This window comes from Oncorhynchus keta, chromosome 28 (genome assembly GCF_023373465.1).
Source record: "Oncorhynchus keta strain PuntledgeMale-10-30-2019 chromosome 28, Oket_V2, whole genome shotgun sequence".
Classification (NCBI taxonomy): domain Eukaryota; kingdom Metazoa; phylum Chordata; class Actinopteri; order Salmoniformes; family Salmonidae; genus Oncorhynchus; species Oncorhynchus keta.
Window position 1 is genome coordinate 40,981,944 of NC_068448.1, and position 14,709 is coordinate 40,996,652.

Genomic DNA, 14,709 nt, shown 5'->3' on the forward strand with positions numbered 1-14,709 from the left:
AAACTGCAGGCATCATCAGAATTTCTGTAGTTTCTCGCATTTTCAATACACTGTGAACACTACATTATACTATTCCATATAAAACCTTAAACAGTTAAAGTCCTTATTGAATAGGAAAGAAATTCTAAAACAGAAAGAAAAATGTGTGGTTTTTATGTAAGAGGATCAAAATAATAGAATTTGAAAATGTATTCATATTGTGGAAGACTGATATGGGAGTAGTCAGAGGTAGCTAATCCATAGATGAAAACAAGAGATTTTACAAAGGCCTATTTTTGGCCCCAGCACTGTTGAACAACAAACTGGCTCGTTTATTGTATTTTTTTGCGTCGGCTACCACAGAGATTGCGCGAGGCAAGAGGTTTTACTCCGCTCCAAATCTGTCCATGAAAATAAGGGGACTTATTATATGGTGGTCAACGAGTGTCGAATTTGGTCCACAAAAAAATAATTTCTTATTTGCTACGTGTGGCTAATTTGATCAAATAAACGTTTCGTAATGTTTAGGTTGTTACAATGCACCAATATAAGTGGACGCACGTGGCATACTTTGAAAAAACGACCTAATATTGAGTTGTGTTTATTGTCATATAGATAGATAGAGGACTCATCATGCATCTAACCTGTTTGAGCATGGACGTTGCCACTGAGGGCTTCCACCATTTTAAAGTAGTCAACTGGGTGGGGTTTCCTATGAGTTTGGAGCAATCAGGCAATGAGGAAGAAGAAAATGTACTACTTTAAATGGAGATGGCATTGGCACTGCCCGTGCTGTCACAGACGCTATAATAGCACAGATACAAAGATGAGTCCTCTATTTCAGTGGTTCCCAAACTGTGGGTCGGGACTCACTTGTGGGTTGCGGCAGGGGTCCAGGTAGGTCATGGGATTACATTTTTGGTAATAAAAAAACAAACATTTTAGGGATGGAAAAAAACGCTTTCAGGGTAAACTTCAACAACTAAAACTGAATAGAAATAGCCTAGAATATTTAAATACTTACAATCATCAAAACAAAAACGAGACAATCAGGCCCCTATTGACTTTGTTATCATAAGAACATAGCATTAGCCATATGGAAAAATGTATTGCAGAAAAATGTGCTATAGAACGGCAACATTTTATTTCAGCTCCATTACAAAATGTGTAGATTTGCAGGAAATTAGCTTTAAAACTGTAACATTTTCTCTCTGCTGCCAAGGTTGTATTTTTTACTTATTGTATGGTCTGTGTATGTTTTTTCACCGCCTAACCCATATGGTTGGTCAGGACTCAAAAGACACCTCAATTGGTGAGACAAGAAGCAATAAAGTTTGGCAAACCCCGGCTCTATCTATCTCCATGGCTTGTTGTTGACACGTGTATCTCGCCCTCTCATTGGCTGGAATGGTTCCACCCGATGTCGCTTCCTCACGCCTGTCTTCCATCTTTAAGGACATGTATTTCCATTGTTAGAGCGGTCACTTAACTATCTTGTCAACATAGTACACAATCTTTGACTACCACTACAAAGGTCCCATTGCATTGTGGGTACAACAGTCTCTCGCATCCCAAGTGCGCATGCTCCTTAGAAAACTCCATTCTTTTTTTGCACGGAATCTGCAAGAAAAAAAATTGAAACCGTGAAATAGGGATTAAAAGGTGCATCAGCTACGCTATTTTTTTGCTTAACCTACACCGACCTGATCGAGCAGTGTCTGGAGATAATAACTGAATAATTTGGCGACACGATCGGACATCGGTGGGTCTTGGGACACTACAGAATCAAGTAAATGTCTGTCAATGCTAGCGAGCTAGCTTCGCCCCAAGATCATAGGCGCAGTAAAATGAAGCATTATTGCCCTTTGTTTTTAACCCGATGGGCAGATGTAGCGATCTAATAGACCGGCGGAGATTTGATTGGTGGCGAAAAGACTGCACTGAAAGATTGATTATCGTATTGGCTGTCTAGATAAGGTTAACATCCAAAATAGTTTAGCATTACCAAGCCAGCTAACTATGTGTTCTCCCGCGAGCTTACAGGAGAAGACTCCAAAACTTCGAGAGCTTGTTTTAGAACAGAACGGTTGAATGCAATTCGCTCAATTCTTCGTTATCTAGCTAGCATGCATGACTAGTTATAAACAACCATTTACCCCCCAAGTTCTCATGATTAAAATGCTGTTATTTCGCACTGTGTCTATCAACCTGTCACGAAACATCAGACTGCAACATTGGCTCGTTTACGTTAGTTGGCTAGCTAGTTGGGATAAAGCTAGCCCGAGGTTGGATATAGGACCTTCCTCGTTGTGCATGTGATTTCGCTACTTTGCGTGTCGCTTTCTCTTGTAATATATTAGATAATTATAGTGTGCATTTAGCTATTCTATTATCAGGTTACAAATGCTGGGTTTCCCTTCTCATTTCAACATCCAACTAGCTAGCTATTTGATACTACGCTACTGACTCAATTGAAATACAACTAGGCATGTCCAAATATGTATTCCCTTCTATGTCTGTGTGGGTTATTGTAGCGATCAGAATTGAGAGATCCCTTTTGTTCAACATTTAATGTGTTTATTTAAAGGCTAACTAACTAGGTACATCTTTATCTTCAATTGCATATATACAGTGGCCCGAGTGTGAGCTGCAGCGTTTTTGGAGGGGCTGACTTCTGAAGTAGGGCTAGAAGACTTCGTTCTTGGAGAGTTCTGCAAGGTGTTTGGAAGGAGGTTGGCAGAGTCTGTTCTTCTCCGCTGACACCATGGCCTTCAAACGGTGGATACCATAGCCAATACTATCTTGGGCTTTTCAAAGATGACAAGGTATACTGGAGAAAACGACATGATATCCTTCCTCACTCATCAGCCATGTTCTGTTTGACTTTATATTGGTTTCTATGAGTTGGAACTCTGGTTGTGTTTTTGGTGGGGAAATATTGAAATCCAGATCTCAGTACTGTTGTCGTAATAGTTGTTCATTAAAGCTCTCATGCATTCATACTAGGGCTGGGACAATACCAGTATTGTGATACTCGTTAGTATCGTGACCAGGAAACAAAACACGAAGAGGGTTTCACATCTTAAGGAAAAAGTTGTCATTTTTTTAAATTTCACCTTTATTTAACCAGGTAGGATAGTTGAGAACAAGTTCTCATTTACGACTGCGACCTGGCCAAGATAAAGCAAAGCATTGCGACACAAAGAACAACACAGAGTTACACATGGAATAAACAGGCGTACAGTCAACAACACAATAGAGAAAGAAAAAAAAGAAAGTCTATATACAGGGTGTGCAAATGGCGTGAGGCGGTAAGGCAATAAATAGGTAATGGGTAATAGGTAAAGATTCTGGGATCGTCCACAGCCCTAATTCATACTACATTTGTTCCCGCCACTTCTATCCCAAAGGTGCTGCAAGGCGGTTTTTACAAAATGATGGGAGGCAGTGAGAGTGGCAGTGGAGACACGGATGGAGTTCACACTGTGGCAATACAAGTCCCCATTGGCTGGCAGAGGAGAGTGGAGGACGGGCTTGTGGTGTATGTCAGGTAAGCGAGTCCAGTAACGGGCATAGTGCTTGTGTTATGAACATTATTCCATATTATATATTCAGACTAGTCTGGGTGTGCGTTATCTTCATTTCCCAAAAGCTGGGCTAGAGCAGGGAATTGTCAAATATATTTGATTTCCCTTCTCTTTTATTTAAAAACGAATCTCCTGCATCTGTGTCCATTCCAACAGTCCAAGTGGCACGTTCCTGTCTTCACTGGAGGAGGTTAAGTCTTATCTGTTGACCGATGGCACATGCAAGTGTGGTCTGGAATGTCCGCTGGTCATCCACAAGGTAAAGGAGACCTCACTTTTTCCCTCTGCATCTCCCATCTCATTTCCGCTGTGTCACACCTGATTTTGACTGCGGTTTGCTGAAGGTATGTTCCTTTATTGTCTCGGGCAGGTGTTTAACTTTAGCCTAGGGGTCAAAGTTCAGCAGCGCAGCCAGCTGGTGGGGAAGGCAGAGCAGGACATGACAAAGCTCTGTAACCATCGAAGGAAAGTGGTTGCCATGGCAGCGCTCTGTCGCAGTATGCAGGCTTCACAGCTGCCCTATGTTTCCTGTCACACAGGTAAATATGAAAGAAAAAAAATGAGATCTAATATAACAGAAGTACTTGTCGGATATTGTACTACTATTACCGGTTTTCATGGTGCTATTGAAAAACTGCTCTCAGAAATGTAACTAATTGTGTTGGTTAGTTCTGTGACAATTATGGGGTTTTGGGTAGTGATTCATTGTCATGCAAATGACCACTGTTATTGTCACAGTAGTTTTAGTTTCTAGTTTGTAACGTATCATTTTGCATCTTTGAAAATGTGCTACGACATACCTAATGATTACAACACAGCTTTTGTGAAACCCGTCTTAAAAAACGAATGGTTTTGACCGCTTGGGACATATTCAAAATAATCTTCTCCTCCCGACCATGCCATTCTTGCCCGTAAAATGATTAGGCCTGCCAACTTTACCCTCTACACTTAAAAATGAATGGAGAAAAAAAGAAAGCTTTTTGGGAAACTATATTTACTTGAAAATAAAGTTGAATTGAGACCATTATGACAGCGTTTTTGTTTTGTTTCGTGGTTATCGTCCGTTGTTCTCAACCATACGATTATTGTGCCAGCCCTTAATGTAGGTTTTTTGTTTGTTTGCAGAGGTCACCAGTGCCATTATGGAGAACCGAGATCCAAAGAGGATGAGAGTGGACAGGGAAGAAGAAGAACGTGGCACTTATCCCTCTAAACACCATCTAGTCCACTCCAGGCCCAACAATAATCTCAACCACAACCCTTGTGGCAGTCCTAAATATTCCCCCCAACTTGTGTATTCTTACAATGGTTCCTCACCCCTCTCACATGCTAGCACTAACTCTCATCACTCTCCTGAGATTCTGAAGAGACTGCCCCCTCCTCTCCATTTCCCTCCCACCACCTCTCAATTCTCCAGCTATGGGGCACCTCAGAGGTCCCCATGCACCCCCACGTCTCACAACTTCAGTCAGGGTCAGAGGACACCCCAGACTCCGGAAGCCCCCAGATCTCCTCATCTGGGGCCCCTCTCTCCCCTTCCTCCCTCCTCCCCTGGGACACTGGGAAGGGGAGGGCAGAGCCACCCACATGGTATCATCATTGGGTCTCTCCTGCCCCCCTCATGTTCCCCCTCTCCCTGCCAGCGCTCACGCCACCCCTCCGCCTCTTCCTCGCTTTCTGAACAGGAGGTGGGAGGGGTGGTGCTGGGCGGCTACCCCCCCAGAAGGATATCCTCTTCTTCCCCACACTCTCCTCTACCCGGGGGGTCCCCTAACCTCCATTTCCCCAAATACAAGCTCGAGGACATCTTAGAGCAGTTTAGGAACTCAGGCAACGGTAGCACTAATAATCACATCCTTAACACAAACTCACTGAGCAACCAAAGCAATCCTCAGATCCTCTCTCTAGCTCTTGAAAAGGGTGAGAAGCCCACAAAGACACCTGCTTCTGCCACCGGCTCAGGCATGGGGATCAGTGCTGGTCCTTCTGGGTTGCCTCTTGGACAGTTCTTGAACCACCAGAAGCAACCACACACAGCCTCGTTTCCTGCCAGTAGTCTCCTCTCGGCAGCAGCTAAGGCTCAGCTGGCCATCCAGATGGCCCACGACCACAGTTCCAATTCAGCCAGCGTCCTCAGCTCGGCCACCTCTCTGGAGGTCTCGAAAGAGTCCCGGCAGTCAAAGGTAACAAACAGCACTTTACACAACAACAGCCATCCCTCCATCACTAGGCCTCTCCCTACAGCCTCCCACCTGCTCCTCCACCCCTGCGCCACCCTCTCGCAGCCCCTAGCCTCGAGTCCCCTGCACCTCTCCCCTACAGACCGGACGTCCCACAGGAAGCGGCAGCGGCGTTCGCCCACGGTGCTCAGCATGCTGAAGGACTCCCAGGTGAGCGTTCTCAGAACCCCCGGTGACGTGCTCAACCTCTCCGCCTTGCACTCTCAACCCTCCTCTACCTCAGGCTCGTCCCACTCTGCCACGTCGGAGAACCACCTCCAGGGTCTGAGGCTCTCAGTCCGACACTCCTGCCCGCTCACAGGTCCTCAGAAGCAGCCTGACAGCGCCCTGGACTTCACTACAATCATGGCAGGTCAACCGGATCCCCCCACCCAGCCTCTCTCCGCTCTGCTTCACCTGCTCAGTATGCAGAACGCCCAAGCCGCCGGAGCCCAGCCCGGCTCTGGACACGGTACAGGAGGCACGAGGCAGAGCCCCAGGCAGTCTCCCTCTCCCTCCCATTTAAACATTAGACCATTCCCCATGCAGTCCCCCTCTCATCCCTGTACCATGCAAGGCCTGTCACAGCCCCTGTCTCCCACTCAGTCATTGTCCAGGCTTGGTAGTGCTAGTGCACATTCTCCACATACGAAGGCCAGTCCCAAACAGAGACGGTCTCCCTCCACGGCCCTGTCCAACGCTCAGTCAATACACCATCGCAGTAGCCCCTCGCCCACCCGACACACCCCTGATCGGCTACGGCAGGCCCAAAACCAACCCATGGATGCCGCCACCACCACCTTACAGTCTCCCATGTGCCAGACCTTGCCTGACGTCAGTGCATCAGTGGAGATTGAGAGCATATCAACACTAGGCCCTGGTCTCAGCCTGGGTCATCCTCCCAACAGCACCCCCACCTCCAACCATAGCGCCACCGTCACCAGCTGCAGCAGCACCACCTCCCCCAGACCCCTGGATCTTAGTAACCACGTGCTGGCCCTGCTGGCAGCCTCCTCCACCACGCCTCTGGAGGAAGGGGGCCTGGACACAACCACCGGCAACAACACTACAGGTGAGGTTGAGCCTTGAAATTCTGTCTGTAACTAGGCGAAGTCCACGGAATAGGAAAATTGATTCATTGTTCATTCGACTGTATTCGTGTTAGTTGTTGTTGAGCACTGTGCATTTTGAACAATCATCTCCCTCGCTCCTTTTCATCCGGGTTCTATTTTATCCTCTCTAGGGGTGCAAGAGCCTGAGAGTGTTGATCATCGTAGCTCGACAGTGAGCAAAACCCCAGGAGGTTGCAGCCCCGGCTCCTGCAACACCCCTTCCCTAGGGGACTCCCCCAGCTCCTTACCCTTGGCCGAAGCCTTCCCCTTCATGAGCCAGGAGCAGCTCCTCCAGCTCCTGTCTGCCACAGCCGGCCTGCCCTCCCTCTTGGATCCCACCATCCTGGGCTCCCTGCCCCTGGGCCTGTGGCTGGGCGGTCAGCAGTGTCACCTCCCCACCTCTAACACCTCACAGCAACACCATCAACTGCCTGATCATCATCATCATCAACAACAATCGGAACACCAACAACTACTGTTACAGCATGAACAACACCAAGAGCAACACCAGAAACAACAACAGACTGCCCATCTGAACCACAACTTTCCGTTTAGCCTACTCCCCTCTCTAATGGGAGGTCAGGGAGAGCTGCCTCTCAATCTCCTGGGTCTGTTGAACCCACTTCTACCCCACTCTGCCACCCTTACCCCAGGCCAGGAGGGTGATCTGGGTATAGGGGAGAAACTGGGCCTCCAGGCTCTCCTTATGGCCTCCCTGCTCCTTGGCCAACAGCAGGCTGCCATGTTGCCACTGTCTGGGCTGGGCCAGCTGAGCCTGGACCTCCCCCTGCAGCAGCAGCACATCCCAGCCTTGTTGGAGGGTTTGTCTCTGGATAAAGGCTCTGGACTCCTGGACCTATCCTCCCTCCCCGGCCCTGGGCTCCTTGAGGCCCTCCAGGGCCTGCTGCCCCCAGCCGAGGGGCCCCTCCAGGCCCTGCAGTCGCTCCTGCTCCCCGCTCCTCTCCCTCCCCCGGGCTTCCTCTCCCTCAGCCCCACTCTGCTAAACGCTGCCCTGGGCTCTACTGACCTCCCGACCACCCCTCAGCTCCCCCTACCCCAACAACCCCCACCTCAGGTAGGCTCCCTCCCTTATCTTAGTGCTCATACTCAGTAGTTTGCCCTTGTGAAAGAGTTGGCTCTATCTGTATTAGAGAGGTCAGTTTGACGTTTTGGTCCCGTCTCCATCCAGGTCTCCGCTTCAGGCCCTGATGGGGGGGTGGACACCCTCATCCCCCTGTCTGTCCAGGGGAAGGACAACCCTGTTCTCCACCAGTTACTGCCCACTCTCCTCAACCCAGGCCTACTAGGTTAGTCACAGCACCGTTAATTTCCACTGCTAGTAATATCAAGCGCTTTTGTTGCCTATTGATTCTGAAATAATTGGCTTTTAAAGTTCTGAACCCTCACCGGTTTGAATGGTGTCAGCAATATGTTTTTATCTTGTGTTCTTTTGAACTTAACAGCATTCTTTTGGGGGTGTTTTAGAGTACTATATAGTTCGAGAACATTGAACAGAATAACTACATTTTGACAAAAATGCTAAAAGAACCTTATAGTCCCAAGCCCTCGCTATGCTGAATCATAGTTAGTATTGTCTATTACATTTAACTCTCCGAATAGTGTGTTATGCACAACTGTGGGGAACAGCTACAACAAAGCTATATCTTGTACATTACCCACATATTGATCATTCAGAAACCATTTTGGTGATGAACCATGTGTCTTTGTAGGAGACCTGTCTGCTCTGACTAGCCTCCACAGTCTGCTGGGGCTAGGTGCAGGCCCTCTCCTCCTCCCCCCCGTACAGACCTCTGCCCTGGGCATGCCTCTACTCCAGGGCCCTGATGGGGCCATCAACCTCCTCAACAACATCCAGGTACTTGTTGTGTTCCGACTCCTGACACGAGCCTTGTCCTGTGATTTTTAAATATCAGCATTGGATGTTGATCACATCAGCCGTTCCTCTTCCTCCTTCAGCTCAATATGGCGCCGCCCTCCAAGGGAGAAAAGCCAATGTCCTTACAGGAAAAAGACAGCCCCGCCCCTCAGGAGGATATTCCAGCCAATCGGCTTACCCCGGAGGCTGCGCCCAGCCCCTGTCCTGTCCGTACCCCCGTGTCCCAACGTGGTGAGGGCTCCGTGGGGAGCGTCCTGGACCCCTATGCCTCCTTCATGGACACCATCTACACCTCTTTCCTCCAGGTCAGTGCTAAAGAGCAAGAAGCAGCTCAGACTGGGGCCGACGTCCTCTGTGCCTTACCCCCTCCTACCCTGGGGAGCCCCCTGCCCCCTCCGCCCCCCTGTCCCTGAGCCCTCGCCTGGCCTGCTCCCTGAGGAACCCGGAACTGTCCCGGCTCAACTTGGAGGCGGCCCACTCCCCGGCTCAGGGCACCCCCAAACCCAGCAACGACGGCTCGTCCACACCCCTGCAGAGCAAGCCAGGGGTCCCAGAGGGCCACACTACCCCCCCTCTGCCCCCCATCTACCTTGAGGAAGCCAAGACCGAGTCGTACAGCCAGGCTGTCACAGATAGGAATGGGGACAGACCCCAGGCAGGGGGGTACCTGAGCCCCAGAGATGGGGGCAGCTGCCCCAAGGAGGAGACTGTGGGTCTGCAGCACATTGAGCAGGGCAGGGTGAGCCATAAGGATGTATTGTTTTTAACACTGCATGGTTCAAAATGCCATTCCTCCACAATATTGCATATTACATAACATGCAGTGAAAGATTTGAGATATCATTTGTGCCTTATTGATTTCAGTGGCCTTTTTCCCTTTCAGAACCTAACTGCCCAAACGGCGGGAGCCAGGAGGGGCAGGAAGAGAAAACAAACGTGAGCTCATTTTGATTCTGTACATTAGTCTTTGGTAACGATGAGCACCAACGTTCTTTTCTGACTATCTTCTCAATGGTTATAACACTACCACTTTTCCTTAGAACAATTCAATTGAATACTAGTGTGTGTGTGTGTGTGTGTGTGTGTGTGTGTGTGTGTGTGTGTGTGTGTGTGTGTGTGTGTGTGTGTGTGTGTACAGTGCATTCAGGAAGTATTCAGACCCCTTGAATTTTTCCACATTTTGTTACATTACAACCTACGTAAGTATTCAGACCCTTTGCTATGAGACTCGAAATTGAGCTGATGATCATCTTTGAGATGTTTATACAGCTTGAATGGAGTCCACCTGTGGTAAATTCAATTGATTGGATAGGATTTGGCAGAGTGGCCAGATGGAAGCCACTCCTCAGTAAAAGGCACATGACAGCCCAATTGGAGTTTGCCAAAAGCCATCTAAAGGATTCTCAGACCATTAGAAACCAGATTCTCTGGTCTGATGAAAACAAGATCGAATTCTTCGGCCTGAATGCCAAGCATCACGTCTGGAGGAAACCTGGCACCATCCCTACAGTGAAACATGGTGGTGGCAGCATCATGATGTGGAGATGTTTTTCAGTGGCAAAGACTGGGAGACCAGTCAGGATCGAGGGAAAGATGGTTCCATTCTAAGTACAGAGAGATTCTCGATGAAAACCTGCTCCAGAGTGCTCAGGACCTCAGACTGGGGCGAAGGTTCACCTTCCAATAGGACAACGACCCTAAGCACACAGTCAAGACAATGTAGGAGTGGCTTTGGGACAAGTCTCTGAATGTCCTTGAGTGTTCCAGCCAGAGCCCAGACTTGAACCTAATCAAACATCTCTGGAGAGACCTGAAAATAGCTGTGCAGCGACGCACCTCATCGAACCTGACAGAGTTTGAGAGGATTTGCAAGGAAGAATGGGAGAAACTCCCCAAATGCAGTTGTGCCAAACTTGTAGCGTCATACCCAAGAAGACTCGAGGCTGTAATTGCTGGCAAAGCTGCTTCAACAAAGTACTGAGTAAAGGGTCTGAATATTAAATATATACAAAAAAAAATGTGATTATTTCAGTTTATTATTTGTAATACATTTTCCCAAAAAATTCTAAAGATTTCAAAACTGTTTTTGCTTTGTCATTTTGGGTTATTGTGTGTGTATTTTGATGGGGGGGGGAACAATTTAATCCATTTTAGAAAAACGCTGTAATGTAACAAAATGTGGATCAAGTCAAGGGGTCTGAATACTTTCCGTATGCACTATATGTGTGTTCGACACCTTGTAGAGCATGCATCGATGAATTGAGGCTGTTCTGAGGGCCAAAGGGAGTGCAACTCAATATTAGGAAGTTGCATGGACTCTACAAGGTGTCGAAAGCGTTTCACAGGGATGCTGGCCCATGTTGACTACAATGCTTCCCACAGTTGTCAAGTTGACTGTGTTCTTTGTGTGGTGGGCTATTCTTTATACACGCGGGAAACGGCAGCGCTGCAGCTCTTGACACAAACCGCTGCGCCTGGCACCTTGTTCAAAGGCACCAAAATCTTTTGTCTTGCCCATTCACCCTCTGAATGGCACACCGTACACAATCAATGTCTCGATTTTGTCTTGAGGCTTAAAAATCCTTCTTTAACCCCGTCTCCTCCCCTTCTTCTATGTGGATTTAACAGGTGATATATATATATGAGTGATATTCATTTCTTTGTGTGTCTTAGGCTACAGAATGTGCTGGAGGATTTCCGAGATCTGGATGCTCCAGCCCTAGAGGAACCTAAACCCACGGTAAAAGCACCAGACCTTCCCGCAACTCTCATTTGAACATAATTGGACCTATTATATCAGCTCAGTTGCCACGGCCTGTTTTCTAACAGCAGTTCTGATGCTGACGTGTGTCTGTGTTGTAGGTGGTGCTGCTGAAGCCTGAGAGGTCGGTCCGGGGCAGGAGGCGGCGGGGGGCCAGGTCCCAGAGACAGTGACTGTTTCCCCTTCACCGCCAACCTCACCCACTATCACTGCTTTATATAATCCTGGCTCCCCCACTGTTTTTCAACTGCACTACTATATCATCATGCCAACCTCTTATCTTTGAACAGGAGTGATCTAGATAAAAAATAAACATAATTCTGTGGATGCTTTCACTTAGGAGAAGACCAGTCTTAAGTCTGTGTGGTTGCTTGGCGTTATTGATTGAGATCCGTTATGATGTAAGTGTTAGAATTGTCTACAACAAAAAAACCTGTACTGTTTCTCAGTGCGTTTACTGTGAGTCAGGATAAGAGTATCTACTTGAATGACCTACGTTTGCTCTCTGTTTGAGATTGTATGATATGTGTGGTTTGTGTATGTTCCAAGAGTGTTTTCGAGATGCTAGACGTTGTCCCTGACCACAGATCTGGGATCAGATAACCCAAATCCTTATGAGGATACAAAATATATCTAATCCTGGACCTGAGTTGTAGGGCAACTTATACCAACTACTAGAGATGCTTGCTGTTGCTGAGCCCTTTCACTGTGGTAGTCATACAGTATGTGTACCGAGAGAGAGAGAGAGAGACCATGCATCTGTGACAGACAGTCTCGAGCTTCTCTGCAGACAGACACACTACTACCCAACACATAGCCTTGATGTGGAAACCATGCAATGGCAAAAGTAATAATTCTCAATCAGGGGGTGTATCACAAAGCAGGATCAATGAGTTGGCCAGCAAACTCTCCAGCCTAAATATTCTGAAGTCATATTTTCAAGTTCATAAAGATAATGTGAAATGGGCATGACTTGACACTACTAACAACCCACATTCAAGATAAGCTTTCAGGGTAGGACACTTTTTTTTTTTTCTCTCCAGTTTTCTAAAAATGACACACCCAAATCGATCTGCATGTAGCTCGGGCCCTGAAGCAAGGATATGCATATTATTGATACCATTTGAAAGGGAACACTTTGAAGTTTGTGGAAATGTGAAAGTACTGTAGGATAATATAGCACATTAGATCTGGTAAAAGATAATACAAAGGAGGGAAAAAAACATGTTTATTTTTTACTTTTATTTTTGTCTTTGAAATGCAAGAGAAAGGCCAATAAATGACTTAGGAATCTAGGAGCAATTTAGATTTTGCCCACTAGATGACAGCAGTGTATGTGCAATGTTTTATACTGATTCAATGAACTATTGTGTTTCTGTTCAAAATGTTGTATCAAGACTACCCACATGTGCCTAATTGGTTTATTAATACATTTTCAAGTTCATAACTGTGCACTCTCCTCAAACAATAGCATGGTATTATTTCACTGTAATAGCTACTTTAAATAGTACAGTGCATTTAGATTAACAAGAATGTAAGCTTTCTGGCCCTATCAGATATGTCTATGTCGTGGGAAATGTTCTTGTTACTTACAACCTCATGCTAATCACATTAGCCTACGTTAGCTCAACCGTCCCGCAAGGGGACACCAATCCTGTAGAGGTTTTAAATGTACCAGCTCGATCTGGTGGTCATGTTTTGTGATACACTCCAACATAATTCTCTGTGTGATGTTTAGCAAACAATGTACATTTCAATTATTTCCTTTGACGGGAATGGCTGAAGAAATAGTGTGTTGAGATATACATCCAAGTCGACAATTATTGGCACCCGTGGTAAAGATTGAACAAAAATTACAACAACAATCCTAATACTGAGCTATTGTATGCTCCAAAATGTTTTAAAATGATATTTTATACAATTGGAAACAGAGATTTTGTTTATTAGTAAGACATTTTTTTTTCTCAAAGATAGGGGTCAAACTTATTGGCACCTCTGAATTCAATTCCTTTAACTCACCTTGTGAGGATAATGGCACTGAGCCTTTACATGTTTTAGATTTTTTATGTGATTGGAGAACACATTGGTTTAGACCATTCTTCCATACATTATCTTACCAGATCTTTGATACCCTTTTGTCTGTTCTCATGGCCTACCCTCTTCAATTCTAACCACAGATTTTCAACGGGATTCCAGTCCAGAAACTGAGATGGCCATTACAATATGTTGTGACATTTGTTAAACAAAATCTCTTTCTCTCAAAAATGTGTATTAGTATAAAATAAATATACTTTTCCATGTTTTTTTTTAGCATACAATATCGCTCAGTAGTTGTATTTATTTTATACATAATTTTTTGCCCATCTTGTGTGGGTTTGTAACGCAATGTATTTTTGGTGGGATAGAGTTATACTTTCTTTGTCCTTCAAATGGCTTTGCTCTGTACACTATCTGCCAGCCCAATAATACTGGCATCTCTTACTGTATTTAAATAAAATGAAAAGAAGCAGATTATGCAATTTCTACACTTGGAGATTTGTAAATATGTACAGCTAATGTGTTTTATTTTGATTTTATATTGTTAGAGACAACAATGAATTGTGAATTTTGGGGGGAATTGTAATTAAGTATTTTCTCATACCCTTGCTTTCAATACTTATGTTTAAAGATTGAATTGTGGACTGTAGCTTTCTTTTTATATGGGAGTCTTTTTTTTATTTAATATTAAACTATTTACAGAAAATGAGCCTTCTTTTGTGTTGGTATTTGCAACTAATAGTAGGCTTCATCTACTGAATTGTATCTAGCAAACCTCTTATTTGCAAATTCATGCTTGAGACAGTGGAAAAAGCCCAGGAGCCCAAACTCGGCTTTTGATCAATAATTCCAATTGCTTCCCATCGGTGATGTGATGAGCTTACATTCCAGTAAGACTTCATGGATGATAGAAAATAAATTAAGGCGATTTTAGGGCTTACATTTCATTCATGCCTGCAAGTGGGGGTAAACACGTTAACGGCAATGAAATTGTGCGATTTAGGGAACATTATTCATAGCTTTTAATAAAAAAACATATAAACAATGAAACCTTTCATCCATAAGACGTTATAGGCCTATGCGAAGAACGTGGTGGTGATGCTGATAGGCTACATCC

The 14,709-nt window shown here is 45.7% G+C and overlaps 1 protein-coding gene across 3 annotated transcripts; it reads left to right on the forward strand.

Annotated features, from left to right (window-relative positions):
- The first annotated feature begins 1,534 nt into the window (after positions 1–1,534).
- On the forward strand, positions 1,535–14,301 carry LOC118361351 (proline-rich protein 36-like). Of its 3 annotated transcripts, none has more exons than XM_035741218.2 (13): positions 1,535–1,641; positions 2,612–2,804; positions 3,390–3,529; positions 3,723–3,825; positions 3,937–4,105; positions 4,692–6,857; positions 7,029–7,972; positions 8,087–8,204; positions 8,628–8,773; positions 8,875–9,533; positions 9,678–9,730; positions 11,468–11,534; positions 11,657–14,301. In XM_035741218.2, the coding sequence occupies exons 3-10, from the start codon at positions 3,414–3,416 to the stop codon at positions 9,205–9,207; spliced, it is 4,095 nt and encodes a 1,364-aa protein (XP_035597111.2). In that variant the 5' UTR covers positions 1,535–1,641; positions 2,612–2,804; positions 3,390–3,413; the 3' UTR covers positions 9,208–9,533; positions 9,678–9,730; positions 11,468–11,534; positions 11,657–14,301. The 3 variants fall into 3 exon arrangements, with proteins under 3 accessions (XP_035597111.2, XP_035597109.2, XP_035597110.2); XM_035741216.2 differs by having other exon boundaries at positions 1,592–1,741; XM_035741217.2 differs by having other exon boundaries at positions 1,631–1,768.
- The last annotated feature ends 408 nt before the right edge of the window (positions 14,302–14,709 follow it).